Genomic DNA, 21,413 nt, shown 5'->3' on the forward strand with positions numbered 1-21,413 from the left:
TGATTTCAGGCATTTCTCATGCAGAAACTATCTTTAAATCCTTAAAAAGTGTTGTTTTAACATTGAAAATGGGGAAAATAAAATAACAACATAGAATGATGTGTAGATATATAAAGGTTAGTTTAATACAATAAAATAGATTTTTTAAAATTTGACATTCCAGCATTTTTAGCCATTTTCTCTGAAACAAGATTTGCGACGAGTGGCTGGTTTGGCTTGTCTTTGCCACATATGTATATATATATGTATGTATATATATATATATATGTATTTGTATATATATTATATTTGTGTATATATATATATGTATATGTATGTATATATATATATATATATACATATATATATATATATATATGTATATATATATACATACACTTTTTAAGTCACTTAACATGCATAGGAATGTTGACACCTGCAAGGCTCTGGTTTTCTGAATGGAGATTCTTGTCATTTTATATTTTATGAAAAAAATCTACCCTTTTTCTGAATAGGACAGTCCATTTTTAACCAATCAAAAGATTGTATTAGGTTGAAGTCATATCTTAGGCACCGTACAATGGGCAAAAACAGATAGAAAGAAAATGCATGGATGTCACTAAGCAAGTGATACGTAATCCACCAATCAAATGACAGGGATCTATTTAGTTGTTATAATGGAGTTTAATACAATTTTTTGAGGGCTACACTGATGTGCCTATTTTGAAGAGGCGCCTATTTCAGAGCAGCACTTATTTTAAATTATTGGACCGTTAAAATGGTGTTTTGTGTTGCACATGGGCATATCTCACATCACTGTTTTCCACAGTGGCTCTGTACAAATAGAACAACTAGCATCTGGGGCCACAGAGCACTGCCTAAGCGGGTCAAAACACTGGGAGACAATCCATTACTCTTATAAAATGTTCTTTGTATATACACACAGTACCATCAGTTTAATGTCCCTCTAAAGGATGAGCAAAGTTCTTTACACAAGAATGGCGTTGGCACTTGCAAACTCTGTCATTCTTGCATCAAAGTTTGTTACTGCTCCTAAACTCTTCCCTTCTTGTCTATATAGGGTCAGTCATATTTTTTACTTTGTATTTTTATATTAATTCCTGGTGATTATTTTTACAGGGATATGAAACGTCTGTAGGTGAGAAGGGAACCCAGTTGTCAGGAGGGCAGAAGCAAAGAGTAGCCATTGCTAGAGCTCTGCTTAGGAACCCAAAAATCCTGCTCCTAGACGAGGCCACTTCTGCTTTAGACACAGAGAGTGAGAAGGTCAGTAATCACGATAAATAACTTCAATTTAGTTTTTTCAGTAATCACGATAAATAACTTCACTCTAGTTTTTTTTCAGGGATGTGTTGGCCTATACTGACATATGCTAAAAAAGAAAAAACAAGATGTGTCATTAGTTACGATTTGAAAAATACTTACATACTTAAGTTACAAGACAGCCATGCTAAACGAAGGGCTAAATTCAGGATTTGTTCTTTGGCTTTTTACTTAAAAGAAATATTTGGTTAGAAATTTTAAGAGCCTAGAGGTATCTTTGAACCAGAAGATGTTGTTTTGTTATGGTTCAGACAAGTTTTAGTTGAGTGTTGTAGATTGTTCCATAAATTGGTAACCGATGAAATGATACTATGATCACCAAATTATGCTGTGTGCAGGCACACTCTACTTCAGAAAACTCTTTCTGATACTTTTGCAGCAGTCCTATTCCCAAAGCTATGTGTAACAATGAAGATATTCTCATTCTCTTTGACAGGTTGTACAAGAGGCAATTGACCGTGCTAAAGAGGGGCGTACATGCATCGTTATCGCCCACAGACTGTCCACAATCCAGAACTCGGATGCTATCGCTGTCATAGATGACGGCAAGGTCATTGAAATGGGAACCCATGACGAGTTGATGGCTAAACGGGAAAGTTACTTCACGTTGGCCGGTGGACTCCAGAAGTAGTCAAGTCAAAAGTTTACATTAACATTGAGTGAACATACTAAGACAAAGTATTAAAAAATCATCCCTGTAATTTTTTTATTTTATTTTTTATTTTTTTGGTACTGTTTTGGTTTTTTTATGTTTTGTGTAAGGGATTTAATTAAAATATTTTGCAAAGGGTATCTATATTCTTTCTTATATTAAGGATTAAATGAACGCTTTCTATAGCCAGTTGTGGTTATATCATTAGAGTAAAAATGTTGAGTGGTTTAGAGATAAATTTATATATATATATATATATATATTTTATATTATCAAAACATTATTGCGATTACTATAGGCTCAATACCAAAGTGAGGTTGTACCTAATATGGGCATTCCGCAATTGGCGGTACAGGTGGGAACATGGGAAAGGCCATACTCCCCATTGGCCACAAGTCTTCGGACCAAAAAAAACGGGGGAAAAAATTATATAATGGGAATACGATACATCTGGTTACTTTTTGCATTAAAATAATGAAAAGTCATATACTTAAAAAACAACGAAAACTGAAATAATAATGATGAAGTAGGAATTTATACCATGCCTTTTGCCAAGGAATGCAAAATGCACACAACATTATTACCACTGGTCATTGAATACAAAAATTGGCAAACGTGCACAAAGTGCAACCTTCTAGCCTCAGTAATGATGATAATACAGTAGTAAATATTCTTGGTGTCACTTGAGGGTAAGTTTAGATGAGCTGCTAAGGGTAACTTATGCGAGTTAATTAATAACAGCTTATTTTTACCATACCTCTTTGGCTGGGTGCACACCGAATCTATGTAAGTGCTTCATGATGCGACATTGTCGCTTGATTGTGTCAGTGGCAGTCTAAGCAGATTGTCGTTGAAAACAATATTTCGTGTGCGCCTTGTCATGATGTGGCCTATAAAGAATCACTCTTTCGTTTGACCTTAGTTGTGGAGAGATTTATATACTAAGGGTATATGGTATATTATTCGGAGATTTTTAAAAGTATATGATAAATATTCAGTATATTCTTATTTTTATAAAACATGTTTATGCATACTTTTGCTATAAAAAAAAAAGCAGTTGATGGAAGTTTCTTTCAAAATCTTCCTTGTAGTTACAGTATAGTTTTTTTTTAGAAATGTTACTTAATTGTTAAATATTTAATATTCTATATGAAATAGTCTTTATAGAAGCTTAACAGCCAATTATTGTAATGGATTTTCCATCATAATTAACCTGGACCATTTAAACTAAGTGTTGATGTAATGGTCTGTAGATTTCAAGATTTTTTTTCAAAATACATGATACAGAGCCTAAATCTTGAGCGAATTGTAGAGGTGTTTCTGAACTTTTCCTACCCTGTAAGCAGATGTGTAAAATTGTGTAGTTTTTGTAAATAGTCTGTGTGTATTATTTCTATTGGACTCCAAATTTGCTGCTGGGTATTTGTAGTATAAAAAATAGTAGAATATTGCATTATTAAACTATGTACTTGACCTATTGACCCATTATTCACCAGTTTTGTTGGGCTCTATAAAAGCTCTCAAAGTTTCCCCATCCTATGTTTCTATGCTATTGACCAAGAGCTGTCGACTACCTTAGCAGCATAATGACCTCATGATTATTGTTGAACTGTTGACCTTTAGACCTAAATATGGACCTCATGCTGTTGTATCACCTTGTTGATGTTGGCTTTCGATAATTCACTTGCTTTTTATTTAGTAAGAAAATGATGCAATATATTTAAGTGTTTTACAGTTTCTTTCATGTTATTCTTAGTTTGGTTAGATTGAGTGGTATATCTAAGAATCTTCAAATGGGGGGATGATGGGAGGGCAAAGTCACATGGGGGCTCGATTAGGTGAGGGGCGTTAACTCCCAAAATAAGGTAATTTTTAACTACTTCAGCGTGATTTTTGTGGGGGACTGAGTGCACCTTCCCAGATACTCTATTGGTTGAATTGAACTGTTATTAATGATGTACTTTCACTCATTTTGCCTACTTTTTGTACAAATATTGCTTTATCTTGCTTCTACTTTGTACCATGAAAAAAAAATCAATTGATACATTAGAGTCAGGCTTGTAACCAGCATGAGCAATGAGGGGCATCAGTTTAGAATGTGTGAAAATTTGACTGCACATTCCGTTACACGCGGTAATAAAACACTTTATTTTACCCCATTCCAATAATATGCAGAACTCTTAATTCAATGGGGGATCTTCTGATGTCCCCCTGGGTTACTGGCCTGAGTGCAGCGATTCACTTTTCATATACACAAGAGCACTTATGAAAACATTTAAAATCTCTCCAGAGAAATCTTTGTAGGGCATTTATATGGAAAATGTAGAGATTGGAAGAGTTATCGTGGAATAAAAAAATAATTTACTTGTGTATCTATTGCGGTTTATGTTTTTATGACTTTCATGTAACAAGCAAAATTCAAGAGGTTGATGGCTGCAGTGAAGTGGGAGAAACTGGGGTCTTCAAGTGCAGATTTCGAGGGGGATAAAAAAGAATTTAAAGCCTGTTGTCTGAAGGTTTACCAACATGCATGTTTTTATGACTGAAATAGTAGCAATCATCATTTTTCTTATACAGTAGTTATTATTATTATTACTTTTATATCTGTATTACCTTTTTATTGCCAATGTTTAAATTTCCATATTGCAATTATTTTATTGTTGTTTTTGTTATTATTACTATTACTGTAACTCGAAAGTTCCGCTTATTTGAGAGCGGCACAAAAATATTGGCGTGGTGCTTTCCATGCCTGTTCCCATGTAACCTATTTCCCATATTCCCGTAGTTCAGTAGGCATATCATAGGTCCTATCATCGTAAACAAACGTTTATAAAGAAATGCTTGTGTCTTCATTGTTTTAGTTATTCATTTTAACACTGTATACATTGTATTTAAAACCCTGTTTCATTACACACAGTGTAATATAATATACTCTCAATTAAGCGCCGAGCAGCGCTTAACAAAAAAAAATCATGTTTGGTGCGGCGCTTATCCGAGCATTTATGGTAGTATTTTTTTTAATTTTTATTATTATTACTGTATTATTATTTCTACTTTAAAAATTACAATATATAATTATTATTTGGGGACCCCTGCTGAAACAGCCATCAGGCTTAAAGGGCCATCCTCTACTTTCCATGTTTAATTTCATGAATGGTGATGTGTGTTTTTGATGTTTTTTGATCCTGTTTTTGTTGTTATTTTTTGTACCTTCTAAATCATATTTTGTCTTTTCTTTGTAATTACTTCATGGAAAGCAATAAATATTACTTAATTGAAATAGAACAGACAAACAGGATGCAAAAGAAAAAGTAAACCAACAAATTATTTAGTCATTATCAAATATTAAATATATTTTAATATGTACATTAAAAACTGATTATTTGCCCATGACTGTTTGTAGGATATTATTAAGCCCAAACCCATAACAAGATTTATAATACAAAGAATTTCTAACGCATTCTTGAAGACCCATTGGTGGGATTCTGTATAAATGCATTCAATACTGTGGCTACAAAGAAAATTGCCCACAAACAATATGTACAGCCTAACAGTACACATAGTTCTCAATCAGAGGACATATACAATATTTTACTATTCACATTAAAACTTATTACTGTACTGCATTTGCCTTGATCTACAGTTTCATCTCTGTACATAGTTTCAAGCCAAGCTCAAAGGCCATATAGTTTCAGTGTAAAATTAGGCATTCACTTCTGTAAGCCTTGCCCATCAAATTTGCGCTCCTTCTGATTGTCATTCTTCTGAACATCTTGACTGATGTTGAAAACTATCCATTGCATATGTTGTGTCGCAGTCTCGGAATCATAGTGCCTGTCGACGCAATATGTTCTACACCCTGTAGGTTACAGGATATTTTCAACTTCCTATTAGTAATTTAAATACACAATGAGGCATGCCTCCACTCCAAGCATGAATGGGGTAGCGGATCCAGGAATTCCAAATAGAGGGGGCCTAGGGAGAGATTTTCACAGAGGGTTGGGGCTGAGGAAAGAAAATTGATGATTATGGCACCTCTACATGACCGGAAATGGCACTCTTAGACATAAATTTGGATATAATTTTCTTTTTCTCTCCACTTTTATAATAATTTTTTAAAATGTAGGAAGGCCCGGGCCGACTGGCCTCCCACCTCGAATCTGCTACTGACACTGTACCATCTCCCTTATGTGAATGCTTCCAGTTTCATTTAAAAAAACAGGTTAATATCACTTGGGGTATGGTTTGAGTTCACTTTGGCTGTACCTAAATTTGTAAGGTTTTTCAATTTCAAACGGGCAATGTCTTTGACACAGCCTTGCCAGCCGCTGCTGAGAATAACTTGGTAAAGAATGTCAGTCCTGTTTGTCCTCCAGGAATGTAACTGATGATATACCAACAAAGGGCTATAACCTGGCAAATAGCACAGATAGAAGTTAACCCAGCTGATTTGGTCTGCAAAAAAAACCCCAAAGATATCAAATTCATTTAAAAAAAAAATTAATGATTCTGTCTACAGAATATGAAATACAGTAACTATAAAATATTGTGAGAAGTTTTCACGTACACCTAGTTAACAAGGTAGGAGACTTACCACCATGGCAAAATATAGAGTCGCAGTCATGGTCCCGAAGTAGGCAACTGTGAATGGTAAACGCTGGATTGAGCAGAGGTGTTTCAAATGGGCCCATGGACCCCAAAGTAATGAAAAACTGTAGTTTAGAAGAAAAAGAATGTTATTCAGTTAATGAAAAAAAAAAAACATAACTAAAAACAAATTTCAGGAAAAAGAATACAATTTTCCTTTCTTATTTAGGAAATACAGTAGTTTTTGCCAAAAAAATCCAAACGGAGGAGAAAAATAAAATTTATTGGTGAATGTAAACAGTGTAGTAATGGGATGGTTAAATGCTTTAAATTTATATAACTAGGAAGAAATATATATCTTATTTATGGAAATTTTACGGCTGCGGCAGGCATAATAACTTTAATTTTTTCTGAAATTTCAGATTTTTGTGGCAGTGGGTGCGCTAATTGGCCAAAAATAAAATTTGATTTTTATTCAAAATCATCATTGTTGGGCAGCAGGTTCACTAAAAAAGGCATAAATAAAGTCTCGCCTTAGGTGTTATAGTCACAGTGGTGATAGCATAATGAAGTACAGTAGGTAAATAATTATAAATAATGACAAAGAATGTATGATGATTGTAGTACAGTATATTGATGTACAGTATCTTACCTTGAAATAGTAAACAAACTTCCCATAGTGTAGAGTAGGGCAAATTTTCTTGACTTTAGAACAATGAAGGGAGCAATGAAACCGGCCATGACGAAGCAAAAGACGCCCATCAACAGTAAAGTAAAGAAGCCTAAAAAACGTTGCCGCTTACTCTGCATAAATGTTAAAACAAGGTTGTGACATTTAAAAAAAAATTAATTGGCTTAATTAGGAATATTAATACTATATATAGGAGGCCTAGTATGCTAGCCTCCCTAGGCCGAATTAGCCTAGTTAGGCCTTTTTATGCCCCTTCTTGGCTACACCAGTCTTAAATCAAAACTTGACTAAATTGCTTAAATATAAAGGAATACAAAGAAGGTATATAAATACTTGGCACTCTAAAACCACGTACAGAACACAGTCTACTAGGCCTAGTCTATCAAAGCTATCTAGGCCTAACCTCCTAGGCTAGGGCCTAGCCCTAGTAGTCTTACCAGAGTTGGGCAAAAAGGGTCATCGGCGGCCTGGGTATACCACCCGTTATCATTACCATTGTCTTGGTCTCTCGCGGACGACTCTTTAGAATTCCCGAATGACATCCATGACTTAACAGAGTGCAAAGAGGAGGACTGTGTGGGAGACTGGCTGCCTTTTTTAGAGTTTGATAAGTAATCCTGTAGCTGGGAATTTATCCCTCCTGACATGTTTCTGTCTGCTCTAAACGACAAAACCACGTCATCAAGGCCAAGAAATTTGTTCTGTTACAATATATTATAATCATTTGTAAATATATGTTGTAGTTTATTGTGATACAATAAATACATTTTAAATCACTACATAAATATAAATTCAACTTATGTTATTATTATATGACGTTTCGTAAATATATATATCATAAATAAAAGTAGTTTCTTCGCCTCAGTAAAAATAGCAGACGACACCATGCCTAGTCCCGGAAGTTGAGATGCAATGTCAACGCACATGTGTGTTGTTTTGAATTTTTCTCATCTTGATGTCGATACAAGTAGACTGCAAAGCAGTACGCTGAAAGCAGACGGAAATCATGAAAGCTCTGTTGATTCTTGCGAATGGAGCTGAAGAAATTGAAACTGTCATCCCAGTGGATGTTTTACGAAGAGCAGAGGTATAGAATTATAAAATTTGAAGTTCGTTAAAATGACATGAATTAGGTCAGACCGCTTTTGACCAGGCTCGAATTTTGTCCAACCCGTTGACGGTTCAGCGCAACACTTCACCAATAGGCCTATCTAGTCTTAGGCTTCTGGTAGATTGTTATTAGACGCCATATTTTGTACATTTTTTCATATAATTTTGCTTACTTTTTATTGCTCCCTATGCTATACATCATACTAGGCCTAGTACTCACTGGAGAATAAGGCAAGTAGATAAACTATTTGCACATGTATTTGCAAACATTCAAGGTGAAATTTAACAGTCCGAAAACAAAACAACGGTTTTGCTCAGGCTGCAGGTTTTAGCTTGTTGCCATGGCTAGAGGTACGGATCTACCATACACTGCAAAAGAAAGACTGTATAAGGTGCACACTGATTGGCGAAGACGCTAAAGTAGGATGCAAGTCGGCAAATGAAAATACTGCTATCTAATATGTACACACTATGATGATAACCAACCAGACATGAGATCAAGAGTTTCCACGCTATAAAATATTATATTTAAAATGGAAGGATACTGACGCGTATAACTATTGCATAATACATGTAGTGGCGTAACAAAGGGGCCGGAGGCCCCTGGGAAGCGGCCCTTTAGGGCCCAGATGCTGGGAACCAGGGGCCGTGAAGGGCACCCGATGAGTGGGAGTGAGGCAAAATCTGTGGTAGTTTAGGTTCAAACAAGCAAGACAACGACAGCCATGAACATTCAAGGTTCTTTTAATCTTCAATGTTTAAGAGATTCACGATCACCAATCATATGTCGATGTGCACACATCGACACAACAAAAAAACCCCTGTAAAACAGCAGAATTACAGTCTCAATACAGGTACATCATTATTGTATCATACATTTGTAACTCATGTACAGCATTATTACACGATACCATTACAACAGTTAATACAATATCAATGCATAGCTACATAACAGTGTGCATACCTGGATTTAAACAAAAACAAACTTTTGGGGAACACAACCATTGTTAGCCGCCTAATACCATAAAACAGTATTCAATCTAGGAATGAACCATTATAATTGATAGCGATATAAAGAAGGAGACTCAATCATATAATAACTATTCAGATGAGTATTTATTGTGAGTACTATTCGTGTGCTATAGGATTATGCTGTATCCACGTTGGAGAGAAAGTGTATAGCGCCCTCAGGCGTAACAATCACGCAACACATAATACATGTAGTGGCGTAACAAAGGGGCCGGAGGCCCCTGGGAAGCGGCCCTTTAGGGCCCAGATGCTGGGAACCAGGGGCCGTGAAGGGCACCCGATGAGTGGGAGTGAGGCAAAATCTGTGGTAGTTTAGGTTCAAACAAGCAAGACAACGACAGCCATGAACATTCAAGGTTCTTTTAATCTTCAATGTTTAAGAGATTCACGATCACCAATCATATGTCGATGTGCACACATCGACACAACAAAAAAACCCCTGTAAAACAGCAGAATTACAGTCTCAATACAGGTACATCATTATTGTATCATACATTTGTAACTCATGTACAGCATTATTACACGATACCATTACAACAGTTAATACAATATCAATGCATAGCTACATAACAGTGTGCATACCTGGATTTAAACAAAAACAAACTTTTGGGGAACACAACCATTGTTAGCCGCCTAATACCATAAAACAGTATTCAATCTAGGAATGAACCATTATAATTGATAGCGATATAAAGATAACGAGGCTATTTTTCGATGTATTTTTTACACATTTGTATCCTAGGTTTAAATATCATAATTTGATCCAAAAAAAAGCATACTTAATTTTAAATAAGATATCACTAATAAACATATTACAATAAATACCAAACAAAATGACCCAATTAAAATCAATTAATATTTATGGACAAAAACATATGTATCATACTTATGTGTCAATGCTTAGATTGCTCATGGTTTAATTTCTTGTTTCTCGTGGATGTAGTCATGATTTTTTTCTCTTAATAAATAATAAATTGAATTTGCTGGGGGCCCCTTGAGGCTCCGGGGCCCCTGGCTTTAGCCAGTGAGAGGCCCATAGGCGTTACACCACTGAATATGTGTTGAGACATCAGCCAAGGCCTAATTTTCTACAAACTTTGCACAGAAATCAGACCGCATTTTCAAATGTGTGGAAGAAATTCTATTGCTCATTTTTGTGTGGCATATATGTGCAGGCTTGTTTTTACAGTGAGCCATAATAACCCTAACACTTTTTTTCTAATTTTAATTTTTTTAATTATTTTAATTTTTTTAGTTGGTTAAATTGCATGAACGTGCTTAAGGCTAATTTGTATATCTATCCAATATCATTATGTGTGTACTGCTACATAACATAACAAAACTCTGCCGCAACATTTAATTTATTTTTTTACTTTAATTTCAGGTTGATGTCACAGTTGCTGGGCTCACTGGCCTGGCTCCAGTGACATGTAGTAGAAATGTTGTGATAGTGCCCGATAAAAGCTTAGAAGATGCAGCTAAGGAGGTAAGCTATACTGTGAATATAGGAGTGATAACATCTCCAAAATTACAGTTATGATGTAGAGCTGTAGGCCGTGGTTAAAACAGGCTTCAATTTTGGTCGCAGGGTAGGGTATTGAGTTCATCAGATAAATTTTCTATGTATTTTTTCACACAGTCAGAAACCTGTGTACTCCCAATAACACTGAAAATTGATTAAATTTGATTTGATTTATTACATTTAGATTCAGATCTATCATACATAAAAAGTAAAAAACTATTTTAACTTTTTTTATTTTTCTATTCTACCTTTATTTTTTCAGTACAATAAAGCTCAAGTGTTCATGCATTAAAACAAATTTTCTTTTTTGGAGCAATAAAGTTTATCTGTCTTGTCTTTTAAGAAAAGGATGTGAAAAACATAATCAAAATATACATTCTTCTTTTCCCAGGGGCCATATGATGCTATCATTTTACCTGGTGGCGGAGTTGGTGCTAAGAACTTGTGCGAGGTAGGTACATACCGGTAAACAAAATTTATGTATAATACATACAAATTTTTTCCAATATTAGAAAATACATGTGAATAGCCCTACTATTACATTGTAAATAGCATTGTGGGGATGACACGCTTTACAGGATGCAAAGTTAAATGCAAAAAAAAACCATATTCGAATAAATTCCCCAGATTATCGAGAAAGGTTTTTGTCTGGGGTGGGGGGGCGTTCATCTGAGGGAGACGTTTATTCGGATACCTATACTCAAATAGATGCCCTTAATTTAACTGTAAATGTGGAACTGCAACACATAATTACTGTCAAAATGTGTTATTGTGTCATCATAAAGTCATATTGATCCCAACCAGGTTAAAAAAAATGTAATTCTACTTGAGTAGAACTTTATAGAATGTGTTGAGAATGATGTCGCTTCCATTAGATTTGTTTACAGTCACTTAAGGGGGCATTTATTTGAAGAAAAAATAAATGCCTCAGGTTGATTGAGGTATTTATTACAAATGAGGCTCTGGAGGGGGAGTTTATTCAAAGTGGGCCATTTATTCAAAGTGGGTATTTATTCAAATAAATATGGTAAGACAATAAAGCTCATTTAAACATTAAAGAAAATTAATTTAATTATAATTTAAATAAAATATCATTGCTAATTAATGTCATTTGTCAGATTGTACAGTAGATAGTAGTAACAAGGTATGGTAAAAATACAATTTAATATTCATCATCAAATTATTAATATGCATATCTTATTTAAATAAGTCTTTACATATGCTGAAATACCAATCACAGAAATTTTAGGGAATCATTGCTTATTTTGATTTTCTGATAGTCTGCAAGTGTTGGTGCCATGTTGAAAGAGCAGGAGAAGAAGAACAGAATTGTTGCCGCCATTTGCGCAGGTAAGTGATGATATCAATATTATGCAGTAAATCATCTTTAGTTTGGACGCTCTTCACAGACTAAAAATATACTAATTGCTATACGTAATTTGGATTTTGAGGTTGAACACAGCATAGCATTATAATATCACCAAATGCTGATCAGAGAGTTATCAAGTAGTATGCATTTTGAATACCATTTTTATCATAATCCCATAATGTGGCATATTGTGGTGTTTGTTTTGTATTGATTTGTGGTGTTCGGCAAAGACAGACTAGGGTTTGCACTTTGGAGGGTTGATGGGGAGGGTAGGTTTTTTTTATGGAAATGGATGAACAAATTGTCAGATATATAGATAGATGAGTGATTGATGTAATAAGTGAAGCAATGATTGTGTGAATGAATAAACTCAAACAAAACATGAAAATAAATACTTTTTTGAAAATGTTCATTTGGAATATATATTACAAGATTGAGTTACGTTCATTTGTTCAATTCCAGAAAAAAATATTGTTGATGGTACTCAACAAAAGTAATAATAAATAGAAAATAAATATTACTGACAAAATATATTGTAAATAATATTAATTCAGTTGATTTTCTTAATATGTCTTTTACATTCTGCAAGCATTTATTTTATCAATAGTCATTTATGTCTTTAAATATTTTTTTTCACTTTAATATTAAAGTATAGGCCTATGAAATCTAGTTCCTCCATCCAATTTCCAGGAATTGCCTGCCAGATAAGATAACAAGCCTTAGTTTGAAGAGAAAAACATTTTTTCAGTCTGGCTGGTAGGCCAAGGCTGTCAACTATTGCGCTCATTTATTTTATCTTTTTAGCAGCAGACAGACCATAAACAGTAAGTAGGCCATCCTGATGAATGTGAAGTTTCATTTGGGCTAATGGCATTGTTATAACCAGTCAGAGGATAAAAAAAAAAACTGTAAAAAGAAACAAGATACAAACTGCAGTACATCTTATAACTACAGTCTTGTTTCAATTATATTTAATAATTTCAATTTTACAAAACTAAACTAAAGGTCAAAAGGTCAGTCACTGTTACTTTCTATTTAGACTTCCATATCCAGTCCTTTTCCATTGGTTTTTAAAACTTCCTCTGTTCTTTTTTATGTTGAATGGTAGAATTGATGGCTTCCCACTTTGATGCTCACCAGACTGCATATATAAAATATTCTTGTTTTTTTTACCTCAGCATCGAGATTAATAATAATTGTAAATGTATGTGGTGGAATGCTACTAGAAATTAACCAGATCTCCTTCATTCATGACATCTAGTTTCCCAATTTATTCAACACATGACAAATTAGAGTGTAACTGCCAGGTGGAAATCATGCAAGTGCTCCAGTCACAAGGGCATTGGTTCAGTCCATTATGCCAACATTCAGTTTGCCCTACAGGATATCCTTACAATGAGTTATGTAGTTTCCATCACAGATACATATTTCATTTAACAAAGAGGTTTCTCTATGGCTTTGCTAAATGTGACTTAAATTTCTGTCGTTTATCCAACAAGATATCCAAGAAATTCTTGTTGAATGAGAATGAAACAAGTATATATAGTATTAATAACATGAATGCAAAGTGATATACTTGATTAATGCAATGTAAGTAGCTGTACTTAGTCTGTAGAATAATAACAAAAAGACATGCATCAATTTAGAGATTAGCTTGAGCCAATGAGAACAAGCTCTTGTCTACACAGTAATTCCTGAGGAAGTGCACTATATCTATGAAAGATTATGCCTCAGATACTTGTCTCTAAAAAAGAAAAATGTTATCTGATTCTATGATGTAGAAAAGAATGCACATTTTGCATTATTTTGAAGTGAGCCCTCTACAGACATTAAAGTTTTTAATGTCACACAATGATGAAGTGAAGGTCACTGACTTAAAATGACCTTTACTTCTGACCTTGAATTATTGGTTAGTTGTGGCACAGTTAATTCTGTGGTTGTGGGATTTTTCTTACATACTTTCTTAGTGTAGACTGGAGTACTCATATCAATCCTTTGATGCTCCTGAAGGTTATCTTTGTAAAATGTTCATAATCATAATCTGACCGTCTTTGACCCACAAGGACTGTTATTTTTAGCAGGAAAGTGAGTTGACTCAATTAAAAACAAAAATTTTACCACAATATATTTAATCAGCATATAGCTGGATTATGTATTAATAAAATGAAAATGTGTTTTAATGAAAATGTGTTTTAATAAATAGGGTTTATGATTCCAAAGACAAAATATAATTGTGTAAGCTCTACCATGTGTAGGTGTACAGAAATAACTTGGAAATTGGGAATTAAAAAAAATCTTCTTTACCCTCCACAAACCTTCCATTGTGGCACAACAAATTTAAATACATATTGATTTGATACCAAATACACCATGAATTAAAAAAAATGATTGAAAATTTATTTTGTGTGATTAAAAGTGGAAAAAGGCATTTACTGCTTCATAATATAAGCAACATACCAAGCAAGCCTAGTGCCACCAACAACTTTGTTTGAGCTTTGTTTCTTGAATAGGATCGACACATTTTGACCAAAAGAACACACTCTCTTCGTGAGCATAGGTAAAGGTCAAATCCTGAAGCTCTGGGCTCACAGGGCGGAGTTCCCATCTCGACACAAGCGACTTGCACAGCAAGGGTTTCCAACCACCGACCTCAAGGTTTAGAGTTCGATCCACAATCATTGAACCAACTGCTTTCATGACTTGATCATTGTGTGTTTCCTCTAAAACTTCTACTTAATTTTGTTTGTACTTAAGGCCCAATAAAAAAAAATATCAGTTTATCACCCTCGCACACATGTCTTCTCTGGTACTGAAAAAAAGATATGTTTTTGAAGAAAAAACAATGTAATTATTTTTTTAATTAAATAGTAGATATTTTTTGTAGTATATACTTCGAATATCAATGCACCAGCAAACAACCCAAGGGTGATATTTGGCTTTAGCAAAATATAAAATAAAATGCCTCTCTCCCTCATCACTTTTCCAGCTTAGATAGGGTGTTAAACTAATAATTATTTTTAAAGCCTAATATAATATCACCTCATCTACCTAAAACTTGACTTAGTCCATTGTATTACGTAATTGAAATTCAACATTATATGTAGTTTATTTTAATATGATTCCTTTGTTCTATTTCTCTTCTTGTTTAAATGGATGTATGCTATAATATTTTTTGTACTTGGCCTTAATGCGTATAATCAGAAACATATTCAGAACTGGAAAGATTTCAAGAATAATCATTTGAGTTAATTCTTAATATAGTGCCAAAAATATGTTCCAAATAGAACACATAGGTTTCCAATTATTATGATATAAATATTCATAACTAAGTAGGCCTAGTTGTCAATATTTCCTGGAAATATTTCAAAAATAAATTTCAATGTCAGTCTTGCATGTTATTTTTAAATCTTGAATTCTGCCTCTGTCATTCAGTTGTTTATCAGTGTATTTTTACATGAATTTCTTATTTTACTTTTCAGATAAGAAATGTTAATATTGATTTTGATGTCATAATAGTTGTAATTTCTAATGCAAGTATTTTATGGCATGGAGGTACAGTAGTAGTTCATACAAGGAAATTATTAAAAGTAATATTGTTATAAAATATTTCAAATTTAAAAATTCTAAAAATACTTATAAAGATCATCTACCTTGTAAATGGTTTTCAATGTTGAATAAAAAGGTTTTAAAATTAAATTAGCTCTCAATTAAAATAATCAGCTGTAGGTGTATTGAAAAATTATATTTTTGAGATAAAATTCTATGTTTTCCATTGAAAGATAGGACAGAGTACCATTATACTAAAAGTAAATTAAAATGTTATTTATTTTCTTTTTTTTAATTGCAATATAATTCTATATAAAATTGTAATTTTTATAAATACATTACAATGTTATTGTATTTTATTATTTATATACTTTGTTGTTGTCTATGTTTTTTAATTGTGAAATCGAAGTTGTTCTAGGGTCTATGAGCAAGAAGTCTTGTACCTATATTTAGCATTCTTTAGGAAAGGTATATTGTCAAGATAATTTGTCAGTGTATATGCATGTATTTATGTAAGACTGAGTAAAGAAAAAGAACACTAGAAAGAAGCCTTGTTTGGCATACTTTATGGTACGATACATAAAGGGACATATGTTTCAAAGTCTTGTGCAGGTGGTGTCGTTGCTTTGCACCACCAAATAGTCATTTTCAATTACTTTTTAATGTGTTGCTTTATTTTGCCTAAAGTGTACAACATCATTTTTTCCAAATTATATGCAATGTTTGTTGTTTTTGAATCATGGTTTTTTTTTTGTCACCCTTCAATTCTTACTTCGGTCAGGTGCTAAGTTTTTCCGAATTTGGTGTTTACCGATAAAATATCATGGCATGATTTTGTATATAATTCTGGGACCTGTTTCCTGAGTGAAAATTTGCAAAATTACTACTTGCAGAGAATTTATCTGGTGATAAGCACTGTGGAAACACAGCTTAAGAATTGTGGATATCTGGTAAATTGTTTATAGTACTGACGTACATGTGGTGAAAAAATAGCAATTCTTAAAAATGGATTAATTTTGTTTTTAAGATACACAACATATATATTGTAAGTGGTTTGATCAATTATTTATTGTACAACTGTCAATGAATTACATATGGTAGAGATAATAGTGAAGTTTATTTTACAAAATTTATAGAAAATATACAAAATTTTACAAAGCTTTAATTGTTATCCTTCTTTGGTCTTTCTATCCCAGCTCCCACTGCGCTAATGAGTCATGGAATTGGGAACGGAAAGAAATTGACCTCACATCCTGCTGTGTCTAAGGAACTCGCTGCATCAGGTATGTTTTGATATTCAACAGGGGAACACTTAGGGTGGGGTGGGGGTCAGCGTATGGTCTGGTTTTTGCCATCCACTGCTCTCCTTGTGTTTCAGTTGGAGGGCTGAAATGAAAGTTTAAGAAAGCGCACCGTCTTTTAGGAGGTACATTAAAGCCGTTGGTCCTGTATGGTCCATGATCATGTTCAAGGACGCAGAATACGAGTCTTTGGAGAACAGTTGGGGACTTTCTGCTAATGTACTACTCAATCACCACCAGAAGGACCCCACTGCAAAAAAAGTCTACTAACTTTTCTGGATTATCCTTTGCATTTACACCAAATAAATCTGATTCAATATTCTTCCCCATCCTTAAGTCAATCTTTTGTCCTCCCCATCCTCCTCACCATCTTTTTTTTCCCTTTCTTTTTCCAATTCTCCCCATCTTTTCTCCATTTCATACATTTCTCCTCTCTGTCCTCCATTCATGAATGATCTATTCAAATCATTTATGCCAGTCAATTAATTCTATCAGAAATTGAATAGGAGACATATTCCAGACTGTGATTCACTTACCTATGTGGAAATGATGTTTTCTGTTTTTTCATTCATCACATGTCGCATTTAAATTTTGTAACTTAGGACATACTGTATGCTACTGCTATGATTAAGTATTTTAATTATTATTATTATCATTATTATTATTATTATTATTATTATCATCATTTGCAGGGATGTATACATATTTGGAAGAACGTGTGGTCCGTGACGGTCAGATAATAACCAGCCGTGGGCCTGGTACGGCTTTTGAATTTGCTTTGTGCATAGTAGAGGCTTTGAAAGGAAAGGAAGTTGTGGACAAAATTGTTCCTCCTATGTTGGTGAAAGTTTAGAACAAAAACAGTTAATGATATTTTTTATGGCTTCCAAGTAAAACTATTTGAACTGTGGTGACTATTAATTTGGTAATAAAGTACACCAATTTTTGTGTTCAATAACTAATAAATCTAATTTTTTTTTTAATTATTTTTAAGATACCATGTTTGTGCTGCACTAATAAACTTCAAAAGTAAAATGCTTTTTGGTTTATTTTTAAACCTTTAATAAAATTGTTAAGAAAATTGTTTCCTGTCAATTTTTTGTTTGTTTTTATTTATTTTTTTTAACAAAGGAAGAAATATTATAGTTTTTAACAAGACTTAGCATAACTCATATTGGCTCGAATATGTTGAAAGATTTTTGTAGTAAAAAAGTCAATATTATCACTGAATTGCTCCAATCAATGAAAATTGATGACTTATTTGATCATTTTACACACTTCAGTATTCAGATTTTATTAAGGTTTTCCTATATTTCATCACAAACCATTTTAATGTCAATACATCTACTTTATTGCCCTTCAGTGATACTTCTTATCATTCGACAACAGTATAAATGGTGACCTTACGATCTTTTTTGACTAAAAACACATAAAAAGCTTGCATTATATTAGTTATCGAACACACATTTCATCAATTAACATTTACAGAGAAAAAATTAAGATACAACTTCTTAATAATTACGTTAGAAATTGGGATCAATGGTTTGTCAGTGGAGAAAATGGCGTCGGGTGAATGCATTTTGTTTCGCCGATAGCAACGGAGTAGTATTACATGGTATCATGACGTAACACTGTATAGTAGTACTCTATTGCTGTAAACCAGCAGTACATGAAGATGATAGGAGTTTTATGGTCTTTTAGTTTAATTAGTTTTAAGTTGGAATCATTTTTGTTACAATGACACCCATCTAGATGGTGGTCCATTCAAAGGAAAAATAAATAAAAATCTGATTAGTAAACCACAACAAGATAACCATTAAAAAGTATTTTAATTATTCATTTCCATAGTTGTTAAAGACCATATATATATTTTTTTCATAATCTTTGCAAGAGCATGAAACTATACACTAAATGAGACCGGGAAATGAACAATGTTTGTACTATTTTCTGGTGACGAAGGGGGTGATGATGGTGACACTGATAAATATGATGAGGATGGTGATAATGATGGTAGTGTTGGTAATATTTTTGCACAGTATATTACAATATTGGCAGTGGTGCTCCCAATTAAAGAGAAAACGTCATAGGGTCATGTGTGCTTTTTTTAGAATCAATTCATAAATTAAAAGGATTTTGTAATTGTTATAATGCGGATCCATAAGTGGTGATAATTGATAAAGATTCTAATTATGTCACCCTTGACCCATACATAGTTTAACCTGCATTTGTATCCTTCTTAGCACATAAGGGTTGGCATGCAATACAACAATGAAACAATATGATAATCTCAAAAACATGCAAAAATAAGCATGCCATAAAATTATGTTGAATTTAATCACAACATAAGCATTGACCTATGACACCATATAGCAACATATTGCTCAATAAATTACACATGAAATAAATGTTGATGTGACTTCAGTTGAAAGATGATTTGTATAGCTTCACCTGATATCAGAGGAGAGTGCATCTGAAGTTCAAATGGATCTGGTATTCACTAGTAACCTTCATCAACACCATGCCTCAACAACTCCGCTGATGTGATTGGTCAATTGGCTGTGACATCACAGTATTTTCAGGATGTGGGATGGCGTCATCCATGAGGAAATTCTCGGAAGTGATAATATAGAATGACTACAAACAGTTCAATATTGTCATCACACAGTATATTATTAACTTTCAAGCATTGCTGGGTACTGAGACTGTCTTAAATGATGTGGTAGTGACTTGGTGTAGGTGGTATGATTTCTTTTGTGCAATAGGAAAAAAAATGTCTAATAAGAGGTCAATGACATCTAATATATGTTTGTTTAGAATATGTGAAAAAAGATATTGATTCGTTAGAAAATAATAGAAAGTATGTTAATATAAAACGTTTTTCATTAGTATATTGTTCCTACTATTATTAGCCTATTACTATTATATTACAGTTCTTATAATTATAACAGCAGAGGTAGATTGACGGTGACCCAGTGATCCCCCTCCCCTAAGTTCATGAAAATTCGAAAAAAGAAAGACTATTTAAATATAAGTCGGAGAGTGCCATTTCCGGCCATGTAGAGGTGTTATATAGTGTACATGAATTGTTGTAATTCAGGCCTAACCATGGTGGGGCTGAAGTGATACTGAAGGTAACGCAAAACGTAATGTGTCTGGAGGAAGAAATATGTCCAGTTGCCACGTCTGGACAACCAATACTTTAGTAATTACTGCAAATGAAAAATTATAATTTTATAATTTATAGTCTGGGATTGGAACAACATTTCATGCAATTACTTTGACAACTAAAAAACATAGTATACTGTCTTAAAGAAATAAAATAATAATTTAAATTAAAATTGATAAAAATTATCTGATTTATTCATATTTTTATTGTTGTTGGGTTCATTTATGAAAGTCATAATTTCTATCTCTCTACACATTTATTGGAACTAAATGTTGTATTCTAAAATTGTTATGCTTATTATTTACTAAATGTTGTCAATACAGTTTATTAGTACAGTATTCATGGAACTATTTTTAGACTCATTTCAAGTTGTGGAGCTATACATCAGTAAAATTCTTCTGTAGGCCCCTCTATTTCACAAGGCAAATAGGTAAATGTAAAAATATATACAACAGACACAATGAAAGCCAAACCCCGCAAGATAAGGTGTATCCAAGCGGTTAATGCTAAGTGATATATATGAATTTCCTCCCTGGACCCCTCTATAATTGCTTTGATCAACCACTGAACAAATTATAGGCCAGCAAAGAAAACAGTTTCTGGGTGTAACTTTAAATATTAATTATATGCAGGATCCAATAAATGCTTTATAACCTAAGCCATGTTATTATTTATTAGACTTTTATAGTTGAATATAATGAAACAGAATTTAAATAAATTGTTTGAAAAAAAGATATACCAAACAATACAAAACCATTTGGCTGAGAAAATCTAAAATATTAAAGTATTTTTTAGTTGTAATGATCTCAGTAAATCAAAAATATAATCCCTCAGAATAAGCGAAGACATTTTGATATCTTCAGACATATGTTTCAACCCCCATTGTAAGTACAACACCCCTGTGCCTTGTTAACAACAGTTAACGTAAGCAATTAATAAAAAATCTGATCACCTACGACAGTTACAAAAATTATCACATGAGGTAAATACTCTGGAGTACATTATCACAAATGAAATGATAAATCTCCTTTACTGTGCAACAATAGAGATAGATAAAGAGAAATTGACATATGTAAGAGGGTGCTATTTACCACCAGTATTTACACAAATTAAGACA

General features: G+C 33.2%; 3 protein-coding genes across 3 annotated transcripts in view; 2 read left to right on the forward strand and 1 right to left on the reverse strand.

The window, feature by feature from the left end:
- The window catches only part of LOC117110115 (ATP-dependent translocase ABCB1-like), a gene marked incomplete in the record, with an annotated part of 30,271 nt that extends 25,644 nt beyond the window's left edge, over positions 1-4,627 (forward strand). The window contains 2 exon segments of the mRNA XM_033252751.1: positions 1,120-1,266; positions 1,760-4,627. Coding sequence (XP_033108642.1) covers positions 1,120-1,266; positions 1,760-1,954 — 342 coding nt within the window.
- Positions 4,628-5,299: 672 nt separating this feature from the next.
- On the reverse strand, positions 5,300-7,941 carry LOC117110443 (protein transport protein SFT2-like). Its single transcript, XM_033253186.1, has 4 exons — positions 7,691-7,941; positions 7,215-7,366; positions 6,570-6,687; positions 5,300-6,430 (listed from the first exon to the last, which is right to left on the reverse strand). The coding sequence occupies exons 1-4, from the start codon at positions 7,898-7,900 to the stop codon at positions 6,266-6,268; spliced, it is 645 nt and encodes a 214-aa protein (XP_033109077.1). The 5' UTR covers positions 7,901-7,941; the 3' UTR covers positions 5,300-6,265.
- A 233-nt stretch (positions 7,942-8,174) lies between these two features.
- Positions 8,175-19,312, forward strand: LOC117110517 (protein/nucleic acid deglycase DJ-1-like). Its single transcript, XM_033253303.1, has 6 exons — positions 8,175-8,340; positions 10,777-10,878; positions 11,306-11,365; positions 12,195-12,264; positions 17,026-17,112; positions 17,823-19,312. Exons 1-6 carry the CDS (start codon positions 8,260-8,262, stop codon positions 17,981-17,983), a joined length of 561 nt encoding a protein of 186 aa, XP_033109194.1. The 5' UTR covers positions 8,175-8,259; the 3' UTR covers positions 17,984-19,312.
- The last annotated feature ends 2,101 nt before the right edge of the window (positions 19,313-21,413 follow it).

Source organism: Anneissia japonica, unplaced genomic scaffold (assembly GCF_011630105.1).
Source record: "Anneissia japonica isolate Jap-2015-1 unplaced genomic scaffold, ASM1163010v1 scaffold284983_len440753_cov197, whole genome shotgun sequence".
In the NCBI taxonomy this organism is placed as follows: Eukaryota; Metazoa; Echinodermata; class Crinoidea; order Comatulida; family Comatulidae; genus Anneissia; species Anneissia japonica.

Bases quoted from the DNA above. Each gene is read 5' to 3' on its own strand.
- LOC117110443 (XM_033253186.1), bottom strand. From the start codon at position 7,900: ATGTCAGGAGGGATAAATTCCCAGCTACAGGATTACTTATCAAACTCT. The intron at 6,688-7,214 runs GTAAGATACTGT...TCTAAACTACAG, and splicing joins AGTTTGTTTACTATTTCAAG to TTTTTCATTACTTTGGGGTC. The intron at 6,431-6,569 runs GTAAGTCTCCTA...TTTTTTTTGCAG, and splicing joins CTCTATATTTTGCCATGGTG to ACCAAATCAGCTGGGTTAAC.
- LOC117110517 (XM_033253303.1), top strand. From the start codon at position 8,260: ATGAAAGCTCTGTTGATTCTTGCGAATGGAGCTGAAGAAATTGAAACT. The intron at 8,341-10,776 runs GTATAGAATTAT...CTTTAATTTCAG, and splicing joins ATGTTTTACGAAGAGCAGAG to GTTGATGTCACAGTTGCTGG. The intron at 11,366-12,194 runs GTAGGTACATAC...ATTTTCTGATAG, and splicing joins GTGCTAAGAACTTGTGCGAG to TCTGCAAGTGTTGGTGCCAT.